General features: G+C 48.1%; 1 protein-coding gene across 8 annotated transcripts in view; it reads right to left on the bottom strand.

The window, feature by feature from the left end:
- Positions 1-19,420, bottom strand: part of SGSM1 (small G protein signaling modulator 1) — an 89,516-nt gene that overhangs the window by 15,515 nt on the left and 54,581 nt on the right. For 5 of the 8 annotated variants that reach the window (XM_045081474.1, XM_045081477.1, XM_045081475.1 and 2 more), the window contains 8 exons: positions 19,003-19,141; positions 16,439-16,503; positions 14,375-14,520; positions 10,698-10,826; positions 6,357-6,539; positions 4,984-5,052; positions 2,833-3,423; positions 772-896 (listed from right to left, as the gene is read on the bottom strand). In XM_045081474.1, the coding sequence (XP_044937409.1) occupies positions 772-896; positions 2,833-3,423; positions 4,984-5,052; positions 6,357-6,539; positions 10,698-10,826; positions 14,375-14,520; positions 16,439-16,503; positions 19,003-19,141 (1,447 nt within the window). Of the gene's footprint in view, positions 1-771; positions 897-989; positions 1,116-2,832; positions 3,424-4,983; positions 5,053-6,356; positions 6,540-10,697; positions 10,827-14,374; positions 14,521-16,438; positions 16,504-19,002; positions 19,142-19,420 lie in introns of those variants that run through there. The other 3 variants (XM_045081476.1, XM_045081478.1, XR_006607169.1) reach the window with 2 other exon arrangements.

Here is a 19,420-nt window from a genome sequence, read left to right as displayed (position 1 = left end):
GAGAGATGGCCAGGATGCATTCTCACATGTATAAAGCAAGTTGTAGAAAACCCAGTATTAATCCCATATGGGTAAAATATAAAAAAGTTAAAACACATACACATGCGTGTGATATTACATTATATATGTGATCTATTGTGTTATTTTACACATATAATACACAGATGGCTCGTGAGGATGTTTACTCAATTGTCAGCAGAGTTCTTTTAGCGGAGGGGGCGTTACGACTGGAGAGAGAAGCAGTTTCTCTTCAGACCTTATGAACTTCTGGATTTGCTGACTGATAGATGTTTTTAATAAGCCTGAGTTACTTCCACATTTTAAGAAATAAGATACTCAGTATGTAGTGAAAAGTAGTAAGAAGCTCCAGGTCTTGGCTTAAGGAAATAAAGGACAAGATTCTAGAACCTAAGAGAAAGGGGTATGAGCTCCTGTTCAGCCAACTGACCCCACTGGGCGACTTGAGCAGTATGGTAGCCATCCACTTTTGTTTCCTTCCCTGCAGATGGGGTAGCGTTGACTCTACAGCCTTGCTATGTGGGCGAGGCAAAACAGCCTTAGTATGGGGCTCAGGGGAGTGCCTGGTATACAGTAAGTGCTTAATAAATGCTCAGTTGTTATCATTGCTCTGGTTGTTAGCTTACTGTCAATGTGGCCTGGCATAAACAGGTGGGCAAGGAGACAGTGGCAGAGGCTGCCATCCGGCTGGGTTCCCTGGGCCCCGTGTCTGCCACCCCTGGCCGCGCCCACAGACCTCCTCCCCTCAGCCACCTGCACATGATGTTCCGCAGCTTCTCCAGATTGGCAGGTGTGAAGTACCAGTAGTTGCGGTCACACCTCTGCACATCCTTCTCGATGCGGTGCAAGTTCACCGTGTACAGATCCAGGAGCTCCGGCTGCAGGCCCCGGGGGAGGGGAAGGAAAGGACGATTACACCTCCACTCCTCCCAGAGGTCGGATGCCAGAGGTTCTCCCTCTGCCCTCCTCACCCTCTCTTGCTGCCCCTGAAAAGCATCTCCTCTCCCAGGACCAGGTGGGTGCTTCATTTTGTTTCTGTTGTTGCCTCTGAAAGCCTCTTTTTACTTCGTATGATGAGAGTTCCTTGGCTTTTCCCCCTTCAATGAAACAAGACAACTCTGGAAGGTGCACAGACTAACTACCCATTGAGTGGATGAGGGTCGTAACTAGCTGGAGGTGCCCCCTCCCCCGCCAGTACCCGACAGGAAGAAGGGAGGAAGCGAGCAGGAGTCGGGTTCTGGCCTGAAAACTTGACCCTGCCTGAAAACAAGGTGCAATGATATGGCAAGAAAAATATGGGAACATTTCAAGGCCAAAATTTAACCCACAAAGGTAAGTAAATACCAAATCTGGCTCTTGTCTTGAAGGAAGCTTCCAAATGGGCAAACAGAAGCTTGGGTTGAATGGTTTTGGGGTCCTTGTACCCTAAGGCAAGGAATCGAATAAGAGACTCTCCTGCATTTAAGGTGGGATCCCCAAGGACCTGGATCCCCAGTAAGGGAATCCTGGAAGAAAAACTAACATTTGGGGTCTCAAGGACAGCGGCCTGCCTTGAATAGAGGGCTCAAGTGAAGCATAAAGTATATCCCCCTGGATAATTAAGAGTTTCAGATCAGGTTTATAATGCACACAGGTGTGTAACCCGAAAGCAAAAGTAAGCTCCCTGTGAAGATGGAGAAAAAAATCCCAGATGACAGCTGTGCATCAGAAGCCGTGGACCAGGGAAGGCCACTGGAGAGACTTCTCAAGACATAAACACGAACAGAAAACATCACGTGTCTGAATGTTCCAAGAGAGATTTAGACCACTGGCAGAGTTTGTAGGCTGGGGTTGGGGGTGGGGGGGGGGGATGAACCATGATTTATATGCGGCAAATGTAGGAAAGGAAAACAGAGACAAGGAAATGAAAACGCATCCGGGGGAACAAAACTTCTTTTTGTGGGAAAGAAAAAAATAAATACAGCTTCCTACGTGGTATATACATTATTATGTTTCCTAGTGTGAACCATAAACAGTCATTTAACTAAAATTATTATAACTGCAGTGGATGGATGGAGCTGGGAAGGTGCCCCTGGTGGGGTGGGGGTGTGGGTGTGGACTGTCTGGAATTGAAGAAAAAGGGAAAAAAAAGATCAAGAAGTAGCAGTACAAGGATGTTATTGGCAGACGTGGGGGTAAAGGCCAGATAATTTGGGCACAGTAAGTCATTGTGATTGCCTCTGGGGAGAGCTCCATGGTGGCAGGTGGGGGGCACTTCTGGTTTCCTTATTCAGCCTTGTCTGTTTGACTCTGTCAACTATGGGCATGCATATCTTAGAGAGAAATAACAAAGTCTTCAAAGGGAATGGAAACACCACGCCTGGCTCAGGAAATCTCCTGCTCAGTTGACATCCTTTGGCTTGGATTGGCAAGAAAGCAAACTTGAGTATTTAAGATGCTGACTTGAGTGTATGCCAAATGGCTCATCCTTGAGGCTGCTATGGACTGAGGGCTCACTGCATGTCGGGCACGGAGGACTGGATTCACTAATTCTGAGAACAGCCCAAGAGGGAAAGTACCCAACTGATGGGGAAACTGAGGCTCAGAGAGATAAAGTGACATGTATCAGTTGGGATTGACCCTGGGACAGCTGGAACAGCACAGCCTGTGCTCTTGTCTTGGCTCCCAAAGGGGCTTCTCCAGTGCAGCCTCTGTGCTGAGGAAAATTGTAACAAACCAGAGATCCTGCTGGGAAAATGAGGATCATGGGACACGCCCACCCTCCTGTAGCTGTTAGGTAAGAAACCCAAGTGCGGGAGAATCCTGGAGACTTACAGAGTAAGTGACACCACTGGAAGACACAGGTGACGCCTCGTTGTTGGCGGACGTGGCCACGGCCAGAGAAGCCAGGGGAGGAAAGAGACTTTCCATCTCAGGCTCTTCTGAGAGGTTGTCTTCGCTGTCCATCTGGCTGTGCTTCTCTACCTCACCACCCCCCCAGCGCTCCATGGTGGCCCCCTCCTTCCCGGGCAGGGCCACGTCCATGCTGCCAGTGAGGGACATGAACTCGTCCATGCTCTCGTTGGCAAGGAGGTCGCTCTCCAGACTGTCCTGCACAGCCAGCTCCTCGCGGGGGGCCTCATCTCGGGAGGTGGTGGCCTCACTGCTCTGCCCATCATCCACGCTGCTGTCCCCGGGTCTACGCGCCAGGGGGGTATTCCGCTGGGCGTCCATGACGCTGTCTTCTGTGCTCAGGCTGGGCTCCGAGTGCTCCGAGAGGCCCGAGGAGAAGTTGTGGGAAGAGGGATGGCCAGAGTCAGGGGAACAGGTGCCGTTCGCCAGGCTCCCATTGGGGATCTTGGGCTGTTTCTCCTCCAACCTGCCTTCTGCCTCCACCTGTTCCACTTCATCTACAGACTCAAACACCTGAAGACGAGGAACACAAGAATGGAGAGACAAGGATGTCCACTGGGACACTGCTTCCATAACAACCTAGATCTCCATCAGCAGGGGATTCATTAAAATACAGAACATGCACATGGAATACTATACAGCCAGAAAAAAGGGTAGGGGAGGGAACCAGGCATAATATGGGTTCCTGTTGTGAAAAATTAAAAAGTGGCCTATTGCATGGAAACACATGGAATAATCCAGAAATAAGGCAGCATTGAAATTGCCTGAGGAGGGAGCACCAGGGCATTCAAGTGGCAAGGAGTGTACTTTTCATCACACAAAATTATAAGTACATAGTTTTTTACATAAAAAATAGTTAAAAACATAAGGAACCAGACTAAAAACAGCATAGTATATTCACGTGATTGGCTATTATGGATCAGTTTCCAGAAGTAGTTAGAGATGTGTGAACCACTATGGAAAAGCCTCCAGGATCCATCTCGAGTATTTATTTGTGGTTGGTTGTGTCCTGAGGTCATATCCTATCAAGGATATAAGACCACATTCCAAAGGAACATGAACTATTTCTTCACTGTGTTTAGGTCACCAACATGATTTACTGTTAAAATCACGTTTTTGGTTTTTAAAAATTTGATTCAATTGTTTTAAATTATGTAAAAACAAAAAACAAAAACAACAAAAAAAACAGGGTGCCTGGGTGGCTCAGTGGATTAAGCCGCTGCTTTCGGCTCAGGTCATGATCTCAGGGTCCTGGGATTGAGTCCCGCATCGGGCTCTCTGCTCGGCAGGGAGCCTGCTTCCTCCTCTCTCTCTCTCTGCCTGCCTCTCTGCCTACTTGTGATTTCTCTCTGTCAAATAAATAAATAAAATCTTAAAAAAAACCACAAAAAAACGTACCTAACTCCAAAGTTGGAACTAGGAAATAAGGGATATTCATGGAAATGTAGTTTCTTTTCCTGTGCCCTCCTCTGATTCCTGTGGGTAATGATTCTGATTCATTTCTGGCTTATTCATCCATTGTTCTTGAAAATAGGTATATTAATATTAATATTTCCTCTTTTTATGCAAAAGGTGACATAGTAAGCATATTTGTGAGGCTTTGCATTTTTATTTAATATCCAGTGAGATGAGTTAACATTTCACTGAATAAAATGGAAAGCTGTGGACCAACACATACGACGGCATTTATGTAGAAATTTTCAAAAATTATCAAACATTGCAATATATGCTTTATGTACCATATACATATTTCTGCGTATGTACAGGCAAGCAGTGGGGGCTGACAGGACACACAGAAAATGATGCTATTTCTAGGGAGGGCGAGTGGGGATTAGGAATGGTCAAAGCCAAATTTAAGCTTTCTCTGAAACATTTTAATTTTTTACAGGGAGAAGAGATTCATATATTACTTGTGTTAACTAAAAACTCCATTTTTAATGCTAGTATAAAAAGCTAAAAATCTTAAGTGACCTGTACGTGATGGACACCCAATCCCTTTACTCCAGGTTGGAGGGAGTGAGTAGGTGACGGGAAGGGGAGGGTGCGGAAGGGGCTGGGCCTCCAGAATGTCACCTGTGTGCCACTGCTGGAGTCACTCTGCAGGCGGACATGCTGGCGGCCGGAACTGCAGCTCTGGGAAGACTGTTAGAAAAAGAGGCCAAGAGAACAGGGGTGAGGTTGTATCCTGGCTCTGGGGCCCTGGGGGCCCTGCTCTCAGTTCAGGCAGGGATTCCTCAAGTGTGGTCTCATTTCTATTCCTGACTTGGGAAAGTCCCCTCAGGGCCCAGCCTCCTATTTGCACACTGAGAAGTGGGGGAGGTCTCCCTCTGCTCCCTGAAGCCTTTGGGGACCCACAGAAGGCACAAGACCCCACCTCTCACTCCTGCAACTGGAAAACCTTACCTTTCACTGCCTTGTACTTGACACTTCTGGCTAATATTTAAGTTCAACTCCATGTGACTGGTTGGCACGAATGGCTTGATTTTTTTGTAATTCCCCTGTCGATAAGCTTTTGCCCTATGACTTCTAGTTCCTGCCTACCTGGATGCAGGGCTTGGCCCTGTGACCTACTTTGGCCAGTGGGATGTTAGCAATCTCGACAGGGCAGAGCTTTTACCAGCCCTTGTGCGTTTTCACTTTGTCTCTTTACAATCTGTGTTCACGATGAGAATGTGCCCAGCTCAGCCTGCTGGAGGATGGGACATGTGGATCACAGCCCAGTCACCCCAGACATGGGAGAAAGCCCAGCATAGATCAACAAACCTTTCGGCTGACCAGGCACTGACAGAGGGTGCAAGAGTGAGCCCAGCCAGCCCTGCTCAGAAGTGCTTGCCTGGGCCACACCCATGAGTACACATTCAGTGTCTACTGCTAGAAGTCACTGGCTTTGGGTGGTTGCTTACTATGCTAGGGAGCATGACTGCTGGCAACTGATGAGTGTACATCACTGGGGAAGAGAATTAACTTTCTTCTCAGTGCCTTCTTTGGGCTGCTGAACTGGAGGTTCTATATGAGCGGAGTGTTCTGGGGGTGCCTGAGTGGCTCAGTGGGTTAAAGCCTCTGCCTTGGGCTCAGGTCATGATCCCAGGGTCCTGGGATCAAGCCCCGCATCGGGCTCTTTGCTCAGCAGGGAGCCTGCTTCCTCCCCTCTCTCTCTGCCTGCCTCTCTGCCTACTTGTAATCTCTGTCAAATAAAATGGATGTATAATCTGAGGCCCAGAAGTGAAGGTGATTGCTTGAGATCTCCCCTGCCCCCCAAGCCAGGAAATGGTGAGGCTGGATTCAAACATGGGTCTGTCCAACTCCACGATCACCTCCCACCCAAACGCTAGGAGTGACAGTTCCAGACACCCAGCTGTCACCATTCCTATAATAGCTAAACGGAGCAGATCCCGGCCTTTACTGCCCCTCTGACCCTGTGCTCCCGGATGGGTGCCGCCCATCACCTCGTTGCTGATGGTGGAGTCCCGGTGCATCATCTGGTGCAGGTGGCTGTCCAGGCTGGCCCCCGATGAGCACTTAGCCAAGGCAGCTGCATGGGACTCCCGCTCCCTCTGCCTCACGATCGCCTCGCAGCCCAGCCATTCGGCCATGGTCTGTGCATAGCACGCGTGTATCTGCTCATCCACCTGCCAGGGCAGAGGCAAGGTCACCCCTGGGGAGAGCCAGCCCAAGCCAGAAGAGGATGGACCTGGGACCCTGAGCCCCAGAGACAGGCAGCCATCATTCATGAACAGCCAGCAGATGTTAACGGAACACCTACTATATGCAGGACACTGGGTAGTCCCTGGGGGTACACAAATGTGCACAAGGCCACTTCTTTCTTTCAATATTTCCTTCCTCCCTCTTTTCTCCATTCATTCATTCATTCACACATTCAAATATCTGTGGAACCTCTACTCTGCCAGGCAGCATACTAAGCCAAGGGGGTACTGAAGTGAGAGGACTGTTTCTTTCCCTTTCTTATTAGCTTTTCTCCTTCCTCATTCACTCGTTTGCCTATATTTCTGGAATCACCCACAATGGGTTAGGTACCACACTAGGCATAGGAGAAACAAGATGAGCACCCATCCATCTACTCCCTCCACACATTTATGAGGGTCTCCCCAGTGCCCAGTGCGGGGCCAGGAGCAGAGGATACAAAGATGAACAAAATCAGCCTCTCCCTTTACTCCTGCAATGGCTTAACAGAAGGGCTACAGATTTCAAGCATTTTCATTTTCCGTGTGGTGGGAGAGCAACTTGTTTTGTTACTGATACATGGCCCAGGGAACTGAGGTCCTGAATCTGCCAGGCCTCCAGCACAAGTGGGGGCAGACAGACTGATCTAAGTAAGGGTGTGGAGGGGCACGAAGAAAGGGCAGGGAGAATGTCCCATGCTGGGCTGGGAGGGGTGGGGAATCCTTTATCTATTCAGGGCTTCCAGAGAGAAGCTCGGGGTCTACCCTGCCCAAAGTCCTGTCCTCCTGCCCACTGACCTCCAGAAGATTTGTCCTAGCACATCTCCCCATTCCCACTGCCTTCCTAGACTAGGTTTCCATGACCCTGCACCAGGATGACCCCAGGAACCTCCTTCCCAGAACCTGCTTGTCCCAGCCTGATCCCCCACACCATGCACTTACCCCTCAACAGCCTCCTCTTTGTTTCCCTCCCAGCCCCACCTCTGTCATCCCCACCTTCCTGTCCTTTATGTTCCAACCACCATGCCCACCACACACTTCCCGCCCCTCCCACACAAACCCACAGAGATACACTCCCACACCACACCATGCACGAGTCTGCCCTAGGGGTTTGCTCATGCTGGCCCCTCTTCCTAGAGAGCCTTCCTCACACTCCTTGCCTGGAAAGGGAGCAGGGAGCCTTCTGCCTGACACTGCTGCCTCCCATGGACTCTTACAACCCCTGGGTTTGCCTCCATCTGACTCTGCACATTCACTAAACTGGCAAGGACCTCATCTAACGCACCACTAGGTCTCCAGTTCCAAGCACAAGGCTTGGCACCCAAGAATGCTGTTCCTGTTTGTCGGGAGCCCAGCAGGCAGGGGGTAAAGCATGGTGGGGACCTCCTGCTGTTCCTGAGGCAATTTTAGACAATTCACTGGCATGGGGTCTTATCATACGGAATCACAGTGTAGTTTCTATTTCCAGCTCCACTTTAAGTCTTTGGATTATGGGGAAGGTCAGTCTGGTGTCACAGTGTCGTGAACACCTCCTTTAACACTTTATAATCCTCATTTCTGACAATGAGAGAGCAGGCCTTACGTAAGCTATGGCATCTATGTGGGACTGATTTATGCCCTTTCGTCATATCCTATTTATTTTTTTGGTTTCTGTCTATTATGCCAAGTCATGTCAGTTTTCCATTGATGGCAGGGATATCAAGTATCCTTTTCAATAAGCTATACACACAGTGAGTCAATTTACTGACAAATACACAATAGCAGAGCGGGTATATGGGTATGAAATGTCAAATACCACCAGATTTTAAGAACTTAGTCTGAATAAAAGAAGGGAGAATCTCTCAATAATGTTAATATTGATTACATGCTGAAATGGTAATGTACTGGGTATGTTGGGTTAAATAAGAATTTCGTATTAAAATTAGTATCACCTTGATGAAATGACGTAGACCTACGCATACACATGCACACACACATGCACCTGCACACACGTGAACACACAAACTAATGCAGAAGCTGGTGAAATCCTAGTGAGGTCTGCAGTCAAGTGAGTCCTATTGTACCAATGCTAATGCCCTGGCTTTGGTAACGGGCTACTGTTCTACATGATGTTTCCATTGGGGAAAGCTGAGTGAGGGGTATGGCAGGACCTCTTTGTTACAGTGTTTATAATTCCTCGTGAACTTATCATTTTAAAAAATATTTATGGGCATCTGTTTCTTTCTTCTTTTCAAAATGGGACTACTACTAACACATTCACTGGACCATTAAGATGAACACAGGTGCCCCAGGTTGTATCAGCTGAAGATGGCTCACTGCAGGGTGATATTAGATCAATGGAACAGAATGGGGAAGCCACACTAATGTGCCCAACTGATGGCTGACAGGGGTGCAAAAGCAGTTCAATGAAGGAAGGGTGGCCTTTCTGTCGAATGGTGCTGGAGCCACTGGACATCACAGGCCAAAAAATGAACCTTGACCAAAACCACCCACTATATACAAAAATGAGCTCAAAATGGATCTCAGGCCTAAATGTAACACGTGCAACTACAAAACTTTGAGAAAAGAAACATAGGAGAAAATCTTCGGGATTTAGGGCAAACTAAGCAAAACGTTCTTAGACTTGACACCAAAAGCACAGTATATATGAGGAAAAATTGATAAGCTGCATCTCATCAAAAATTTAGAAATTTGTTCTGCACAAGATCCCATGAAGAGGGTGAAAAGATAAGACACAGACTGGGAGAAAATATCTGCAAACCATTTATCCAACAAAGAAAAAATATCTAAAGCATATAAAGAACTTCCAAATGCAACAGTAGAAACCCAAACAATTCAGCTAGAAAACTAGAAAACGGACAAACGATGAGAGCAGACACTTCACCAAAGATACACAGGTGGCAAGGAAGTGTGTGCAAACATGTTCAGCATCACTGGCCATTTGAGAAATGCAAATTAAAACCACAATGAGGGGTGCTTGGGTGGCTCAGTGGGTTAAGCCGCTGCCTTCGGCTCGGGTCATGATCTCAGGGTCCTGGGATCGAGTCCCGCATCGGGCTCTCTGCTCGGTGGGGAGCCTGCTTCCTCCTCTCTCTGTCTGCCTCTCTGCCTACTTGTGATCTCTCTCTGTCAAATAAATAAATGAAATCTTTAAAAAAAAAAAAACCACAATGAAACATCATTTACACCTGTCTAGGTGGCTAACATAAAAAAATAGCAACAAGACCAAAACTCCAGGTGGGATGCAGGTGTGGCTCACTGGGATATTGCTGGTGGGACTAGAAAATGGTTCAGCAGCTACAAAAGCTTGACAGTTTCTTCTGAAATGAAGCATGTGTACCATGTGTCCCAGCAATTGTACACTTGAGCATTTGATGATGACTAACGCTCCCACGAAAATACAAATGTTCACTGCAGCTTTCTCGGCAATAGCCCAAACTGGGAAAACAACTCACCTATCCACCAACAGGTGGGTAGTCACACTGTGATGCACCCAGGCCGTGAATACCATAGAACTCTTGGCCATAGAAAGGATAGACTGCCAGAGGATTATGCTGAGTGAAAACGTCAATCCCAAAAACTTATATACTACGTGATCCCATTTATACAATATTGTCGAAATGACAAAATTACAGGAAGAAAGAACTGAGCGGTGGTTGCCAGGTGTTAGGCTGGGAGATGTGGCTTAAAAAAGGGGAACATGAGGACCCTGTTGGCACCAGAATTGTTCAGTATGCTGACTGTGGTGGTGATGACACACACACACACACACACACACACACACACACACGTCAATGCCCTGATTGTGATATTACAGTTTTGTAAGATGCCACCATTGAGGGAAATTGGATAAAGGATACACGAAATCCTTCTGCATTATTTCTTGTAACTATCTGAATCTATAATTATCTCCCAAATAAAATTTTAAACAATGGTATCTGTAGCTTGCATTGCTTTTCTAGGGAACAGCCATCCCCTGGAGCTTCCTGGCTCCCCCATGTTCCCCTGCCCCATCTTGGTCCAGTATGAAATTAGAGCACCCCCAGCCCCATGGCCCCTGGCTCCTTTAGTTGCCAAAGATCCTGCGGCCCATTAAAGGTCACCAACCTCCTTCCGTTCTGCTTCTGTCATCCCAAACTGGTAGTGGCCCAGGAGGAAGGGCCACACGGCCTTGCGGATCTCTGGCTGGATGCCCCCATAGTAGATAAGGCGTAGCAGCTCCTGTTCCTCGTAACTCTGTGGTAGGTGGGAAGAAGTAAAGGGTTTGGTCAACAGAAAACTAGAAGGAGGGCTCTGTGAGCTGGTAGTCCCACTTCTCAGATCTGGCCTTTAGAGATCATGGTGTGTGAATAAGCAAAGCTGTGTGTACCAGGATATCCACCCTGGCGTCATAGGAGAAAAGCCCCAACTGCCCACTGATAGGGAAACAATGTATCCCCTACGTGGGTATAGGTAGGGATGGCGATGCATCCATGAGAACTGACATAAAAAGATGTTCAAAGTATATTGTCAACTGGAAAATAAACAACCCACCAAGATGCAGAACATATCTAGCGTGAACCCATTTTTTTTTTTTACAAAAAACCCCAAAAGGCCAGTATAGAATTAATTAGCATTTCTACTTAATTTTTAGTCAATTTTGTGCATTGTGCTGATGTGGCAACGTTATCTCAAAGTTTTTAATCTTGACTCAGCACAAAGAAAATTGTTTAAAAGTAAATCGATCCAAAATGCACATTTCCAGCTGGGTCTTCATGCACTAATAATTTCTGTGCACACTAGGATGACTTTAACAACTGTCTGCTGTATTGTCCAATAGATTTGCCCTCTTTTTAAGAACTCATTTTCAGGCAAAGGCTTTGCGGTTATAATTAGTCAGGCTGGGGGACTAGCAGGTCCTATTTGTTCATGTTTGTGTGTTTGTGTGTGTGTGTGTGCATATGGAAAATACCAATGACTACTAGAAAGCTACTCTGAAGGGTAGTAGGGTTGTTTCCTCCTACGTCTTCACATCCCAAAATTATAAGCATATTTCACGTTTTTAAAAGTAAACTCAGTGCTGAACGTGGGGCTCAAACTCACAACGCTGAGATCAAGAGTCACCTGCTCTACTGAGCCAGCCAGGTGTCCCACTGATTTCCCAACTTAATGATCATCTTAGATGTACCCAGCCATAATGGCAAAACCAGCCATTCTTTTGCTTTGTTGGAAATTTTAATTTGTATTCTGCAGAAAGCCTTGTCAATGCTAGTTAAAAATCAAAGAACCATTTGTGGCTGAGGCTATAAACTCTTCATCAAAAATCCACCTGTGTGGGTCCTGGAACCTATAGCTGGACTCCATTTCCCAGCCTCCCTTGCAGGCAGGGGTGGCCATGTGACTAGATGCTGTCCAATGGGATGTGACAGGATGTCATATAAGTCATTTGCAGGCCAGAGCTTTGAAGAAGCAGGTGTATTCCCTTCAGATTCTGCATTTCCCCTGGAGGCTACCTGGAGGCAGATGACCATGAGGCCCTGGAGGATGGTGGCACCATGAGACTGAGAGACCCCAAAACCTCTGGACGGAAGACAGAGGCCCACTGGCCAGGAATGCCCACCTAGGACTCCTCCGTGAGCAAGAAATACACCCCATGATGTCAAGCAACTGACAAAGTGTGGACCACTTGTTACTGCAGCTCAGTCCACCCTAATACAACAATGCAACCAAGAAGGGTAAAAACATGGCCAGTTTGTGAAAGGGTTGTGAAACTGTTAGACTAAAAAATACTCATTTTTGACTGACTTATTTTTTTCAACCAACTTGTCCTTAGACTAGTACCTCCCAAACCGGGGAGATCACTGGAAATGTTTGGGGGAATTTTAAAAAAATATAAATTCTTGGGCTCCAGTCCCAGAGATGCTAAATCAGTAGTGCTGGAGTGGAGCCCAGAAGTCTATAAATCTTTTGAATTCCTCAGGAAATGTGCACTTTCTCTGGCTGCCAGGGAGAGTGACTTTTTTGAGAAAGTAAGTTGGCATATCTATTTAAATTTTAAATGCACATCAATCAATTTAACTTCTAGGAATCAACCCCTGAAATAAAAGCACTGGTCAGAGTGATATGTGCTTATAAAGATGTCAACGGAAGCACTGTTTGGAATAATTTTTTAAAAAGAGAAAGAGTCCACATGTCTCTCATTAGGGGAAGATTTGAATTAATTATGGGCTACTCATCTGTGAGGCACTAAGGTGTTAGCATTCAGTACTTCACCTAGAGATTGGAAAGACATCTTTGATATAAAATGAAATTGCTGCTTAAAATACAGATATAATGTCACTTCATTTTGCAGAAATAAGAATTACAGATATATCTATGTAGATTTATCTATGAATGTATAAGCACAGGAAAAATATGGCAGGGTCTCGACATAACTGATACTATTCATTAACTCGGAAGATTAGAATCAGGGCACTGCGGCAGGAAGAAGGTACATGAACAATTTTTGTCCTCTACACCTGCATTCTTCATTATTTGAGTTGTCACTGTAAGTAGACATTCAAGTCAAACAACCCTCCTGCTTACCCAGGTTTGGGAACCAGTTTGTTTTCCCCAGAGTCCCCCAGTGTTCCCAAGTTCATGCACAGAATAGCGCTTTTCCCCAGCGTGGGGAAGCCAGGCTAACCCAGGTGCTCACGGGCCTGGCCCTCCCCAGGGCCCTGGGTGAGAAGCACCCAGTGGACTGAGCCATCGTGTTCATCCTGTGGAGGTATCAGCCATCTCTTCTGAATGTCTGCTCCTGAGGGAGGTTCACTTAGCATCTGTCAAAATGGATTCTGCCTTCCACACCGGCCATGGGATGCACTTTAAAGGTCCCTAGGGCCCTAAACATTCCAGGGGCTTGTTCCTTATGCTTGCCTACCCCCCAGCCACCCCCAGTTTCTTGAGAGGGACAAGATAAGCGCATTGGCCTACCCAAGGTTCTAGGAAGTGCAGCAGGATACAGAAAAGTTGACCCATCTTGTTTCCCAAACACTTTGACCTTGACACTTTTTTCAAATGTAAACACCTTCCTTGTGGGGACATTTGCTTTCTAAGAAGTCTTAGAAATCTGTCTCCAGGTGGAGTATATAATGGGAGGATTGTCAGGCCCTAAGGCAGAGATGGAAGAGTTCTGCAAGGTGGTGGGCTTTCCTGGGCCCACCTCCCTCCTCTGACTTAGCTACCATTGTCCTTCTAAGTAGTTCAACTGCACTGTAGGTCCCTTCCTGCTGAGAACTCACAGTCCCTCCTACAACACTGAGCATACAGTTGGTGCTTAATAAATGCTTGAGGAAGAATTCATTCTTACTCCTAGACAAGCAAGCATACTTTCCATCCTCCTTGATTCCCACCCATCTGGGCAGAAGGGGGCTGTGGGTCTTGGAACTCTCAAGAAGGGAGGGACCTTCAGTCTGGGTATGCAGAACCCAAAGGTATCCTTTTTTTCTTTTTTTTAAAGATTTTATTTATCTATTTGACAGACAGAGGTCACAAGTAGGCAGAGAGGCAGGCAGAGAGAGGGGAGGAAACAGGCCCCCTGCTGAGCAGAGAGCCTGATGCAGGACTCTATCCCAGGACTCCGAGATCATGACCTGAGCTGAAGGCAGAGGCTTTAACCCACCGAGCCATCCAGGCACCCCAAGAACCCAAAGGTATCCTAACAGCCTTCAGTCCCCATAACCAGGTGGGTGTCCTGCTCAGATGACCAAATGGTCCCCCCACTGGCTATGCTCCACCGTAGGCCAAGCCAGGCCAAGCCTTACCGTGCTGTCCTGAAGGTACTGCTCCCAGATCCTGGCTGTCAGCCCGCACCCAGCATCGCAGGGTGAATCCGGAGACACAATCATGTGATTGACCAGGGCTGACAGGTGGGTCCTCACAGTGGACAGGTGTCTGCAGTAGGCAAGCCCTAGCGAGGGAGGGAGGGAGAGTGCCATCATCCACCATCCAACCCACCTTGCCTTACCTCATGGATCTCAAAGCACTACCTCACCCACAAACCTTGTGAACCCTTGTGACCTAGAAAGTCCCATCATCCTTCTCTTCCAGACAAGCAAGGAGCTCTGAGGGGCAAAACCCCTTGCTGGCTTGACTGCTTAACAGTTGTATGAGCCTGGGGACATCTGATCATCTTCCTCAGCCTGGGCTAGGGTGACATTACCTCTTTACCTGGAAGCCAAGGTATTTAAGCCACAGGCAGGAGGCAGGGAAGGAGCAGCAGGAAGGAGGCAGGAAGTGATCCCACAGGCTCACAGTGCCTCTGGGTGCTTCCAATCCATCCCAGGAGAGAAAGAGAATGACAGAGGTGGACGACTCCTTTTTCAAAGTGCAGCCAGATAAAGAAGGCCCTGAGAGATGCACCTGGTTTGCTCTCAAAGATGGTTCTGCACTCTTACAAGCCACCAAATTGCGGCCCTTCATCTGCTCTGCCCTGGGCACCTGGAAGGCACAGTGCCTGGTACACAGGAGGCACTCAGCAAATGCCAGCCTGTGTTTGCTCTATGCCCCCTCCCTCTGGCTCTCCCTTATTAGCTCCCAGAGAGGACCCTGGGCCATCTGGAGCCTGAGGACTGGCCCCTACCAGCAATGAGGAGGAGGAGGGAGAAGAGGAGAAGGAGGAGAAGGAGGGAAAGGAGAGAAAGGGGGAAGAGGAGGAAATGGCTAACACTTACACAAGCACATACTACATGCCAGGGAACTGCCCAGAGCTCACATCCTTAAGTCACTAAATTCTCATGACATATGGAACAGGTACTCCTACATTCTCCATCTTAGACATGGGGAAACTGAGGCATAGACTTTTTCTGTCTCTTGGCTGGATCATAATGCTAGGAAGTGTGGAGTTGGGATTGGAACCCAAGCTGCATAGAGCCAGAACCTGGGCTCTCAACCCCCATCAGGGAAGAGCCATTGAATGCATAACACTGTTTGAGATGCATCTGGACCCCCATGCATCTGGACCTTCCTCCATGAAGCCTTTCTATCTGGGCTCCATGCCAGGACCTGAATTAGGCACCAGGGATGGATGAAAACAGAATGGGCAAAAACCTTGATTTGGGGAGCTTACACTCTCTCTGTCCCTCCAGGGGCTTGGGCACATGGCTGGCACTGCTGTTCTCCAGGCCCATGCAGGATATAGCAACACTTTTCTAGAATCCCTGACAACACAGGTTTTCTCTCCCCCATTTAGGCTGAGAGGCTGAGAAAATAAAATGTGCTAAGAATGAACACAGCAGAGTAAAAACAAAACAAAACAAAAACAAACCAGCTTTGTGGTCAGGCAGGCCTGGGTTTGAGTCCCAGCTCTGTCCTAGGCGACCTTGGACAAGTCACTTTGCCTCCTTGTGCCTTCGTTTCCTCATGTGTTAAATGGAAATAACCAGAATACCTGTATTTAAGCTTTAATTTTTAACTTTTCTTTACTCTTCTGCTTATGCCCACAGGTGAGGGGAACTGACTCTGAGCACCTATGACAGGTAATGCCAGCTGCTAGGGGTTTATTCACGTTTCTCCTTTCATTCTGAGAACAAACCCTCTAAGGGGGCACTGGGATGCCATGGTGACTTAGCCAAACCCCTCCCCTGAGGAGCCCCATGGTTGGCTGCCCTCTCTTAGAGCCCAGAGATAAAATTTATGCCCAGGCTCTGCTTGAGGAGGTTCAGGCTCTAAGACGTCTGCATAGCTTCACTAATCTAGACACATCTAGGAACTGGGGAGCTGGGGTTCAGGTGCCAGAGCCAGGCTCCTTCCCTTGATGCTGATGTCATACAATAGGCATTTGAGAAATGTGCCCATAGACCACAATGGCAAATGAGACCGATACGCACATCCATAGAAGGCTCTGGAAAGGATCTGGTACTTCATGTTGTCACAGAGGAGCTTCAGCGGGGCCCTGCGGTGGAGGAAGAGAGGACACGTAGAAAAGACCACACAGAGCCCATGTTTCCTGGAGGAGCACAGTTCATTACCTGCAAGGGGCAGATTAAAACCAGCCAGGCAGGGGCGCCTGGGTGGCTCAGTTGGTTAAGCAACTGCCTTCGGCTCAGGTCATGGTCCTGGAGTCCCAGGATTGAGTTCCGCATCAGGCTCCCAGCTCCAAGGGGAGTCTGCTTCTCCCTCTGACCTTCTAGCCTCTCATGCTCTCTCTCACGGTCTCTTTCTCAAATAAATAAATAAAATCTTAAACAAAACAAAACCAGCCAGGCAAGGGGACTCTAGGAGGACTATGGTTTCTACCCATACCGCCACTCCTCCTGTTGGCTTTGGGGTCTCTCTCTCTCCAACTCTCTGGGGCTTGGATGGAGCTGATTCGACCTAGTACAGGACTCAGGCTGGAGTCACAGGCATTGGGTAAGAGGTGGTCATGTGATCCAATCTGAATCAAGGACAATGAGCCCCAAACTCATTTTGTCAGAACTACAGAGAAACTCACACTATTCTCTGCTCGAGTCCCTAAGCCAGAAGGATGTAGGGCAGTGGCTGCGGGGATCCATTTCTGCCCTGCATAAGGAGGGCCTGCCTGAGAATGAGAGCATCATAGGAGCGTCTGGAGCCAACCATGCCTGAAGTCACTGTACTTCTAGACTCCTTAGTTCTGTCAAGATTTTCTTTTGTATGTGAACCAGTCTGAAGTGGGCTTCTGTCACTTGCCCAAAGAGCTCTGACCTCTGAAGTGACCCAGCTAAACCAAACTGAGCCAGACCAGGACTCAGAGTCTGGTTGACTGCAGAGTAGGTGATGCCTCAGAGCTTCTCCTTGCATGGGAATTTGGGGAGGTGGGGTGCAGCTGGCTGAAAGAGAAGAGAGGAGTAAGGACCCAGCACTAGTGGGGAAAACAAGGACTGCTGATGGGCGTGTTCTGCATCCTCGCAGAGAACAGAATGGAGGAATATACGCATATTTTTTCTCAGGACATCCTGGGGATACCCAGGAAAACCGAAAAAGACAGGAAGGAGGCATGGCTAAAGTGCTCCAGTTACACACATAGAACCATTAAGCATGAAAATCACCCTCATCGTGCCCTCAGGTTGGTGGGGCTCAGGGTTGGTCAGTTTACCTAAGAATAGCATCACACACACAGCTGTTCCACAACAGACTTGGCTATGTGAAAGAGGGTGAGCTCCCTATCATTCCAGGTATGTAAGCAGATGCCACAAACGGGGACACTAGGTTAGAATGGCGTTTTTCAATGCCCCCTGGACCACAGCACAAGAATCACTTGGCATTTCTCCAACATTTGGATTCCTGGGCCCCGCACACACCTACTGGATCAGGACCCCTATGGAAGTTGTCTCAGAAGCACTGTCACCTCCCCCTGCTGGTTCTGAAGCACACAAACGGGAGAAACTCTGGTTACAGGGGTGCTTCTCAAACTGACAATGTGCACATGAGCTTAGGATCAAGTTAAATGGAGATTCTGCTTTTGGACCATGTGCTGAAAGCCAGGCCTTAGATGACTACAAAAATGTGATGCCAGCTCCCACCCCTTGAGCTCCTATGGCTGAAGACTGGACCACCCACTGGGCCAGAGGCCCAGCATGGAAAAAGGGACTCCATTCTCCCCAGGCAGGCCAGGTGGAGTCAGCTGGGAATCAAGACCAGTCTCATTATTGCACTGGGCAGCTCTGAAGACACATGAGATCTATGGGCCAGGACAGAGATGATCTGGGGGATCAAACTTTATCCAATAAAATAAGAAGCGTTACTTACTGAACATTGCCAGGGACTGGGTACCACATGCTGGCCACGTTAAACTGGTATCCGATTTGTTCTTAGGATAGCTAAACAAAGCAAGCATTTGTATCCCCATTCGGTGGAGGAGCAAACTGAGGAACGTCTGGTTGGCAGTGAGTAGTATTTCTAGTTTCTGCCTTCCAGGAGCATGACAGGACTGTGCTTCCTGGCCTGCTGTGGATGGGGTCAATGAGGCATGAGCAGAGAGAGTATGTCCTGCATCCAAGGTGGAGCCTCTCATTGTTGTCCAGGTGCCCCAGAGCCAACTTTCACTCTGTCACTGGACTGGGAATATTCTAGACGGTTTGGCCCCATCAGCTAGGCCCTTTAATGTGCCCCAAGCAGAGCCCCCAGCTGACCCATGAGAGACACATGGTATGTATGACAAACCATCCTTTGTCCTACTGAGCAATTGAGATTTCAGGACTGTTTGTTACTGCAACATAACCTTGGTTATCCTGACTGAAACATGGAAGGAAGCAAAGACAGCTAGGACTCCACAAGGCTATTCCATAACTTATGTTCCATAACTTATGTTCTTCGACAATTCCATAACTTATGTTCCTCCTCTGAATTCAGTGCTAGGCAAGGAATGGACATCTACAAATCTTTGGCAAATCCCTCCATAACCTCCACCCACAGATTAAGGCCCTCATACCTCTCATGGTTGCAGCCATTGGATGAGCCGCCATCGACCAAGCCACTCTGTGAGCAGGACGAGCAGGAGGATTTCCGGGGGCTGGGTTGCCATAGGGGTGGTAGGTTGCTCACGGAGACATCCATTAGGTCCTGGGGGACTATGGTGGGCAGGAGGCATGGAGCAAGAGATCCAGTGAGGCCTATGTGGGTCACAGAAACCTCATCCCAAAGCAAGCAGCTCACCTCTAGGCCAGCACGGGGACAGGGAAAGACCCTGAATTTGACAGTCAGAGACAGCAACCCCAATCATTATCTGACCCAGACCTATGAGCCCACCTGATTCAGTGAAAGCTACAACCAAGACCCGGGACCCTCAGCAGACAGGCAGAGCTGAAGATAGCTGAAGAGAGAGGAAGTAGTGGAGTGTGGGGGGAAAG

This window comes from Mustela putorius, unplaced genomic scaffold (assembly GCF_011764305.1).
Source record: "Mustela putorius furo isolate JIRA1106 unplaced genomic scaffold, ASM1176430v1.1 tig00000578_pilon_pilon_pilon, whole genome shotgun sequence".
Classification (NCBI taxonomy): domain Eukaryota; kingdom Metazoa; phylum Chordata; class Mammalia; order Carnivora; family Mustelidae; genus Mustela; species Mustela putorius.
Note: the sequence above shows the minus strand (reverse complement) of the source record. Positions and strands in the feature narration are given on the sequence as shown.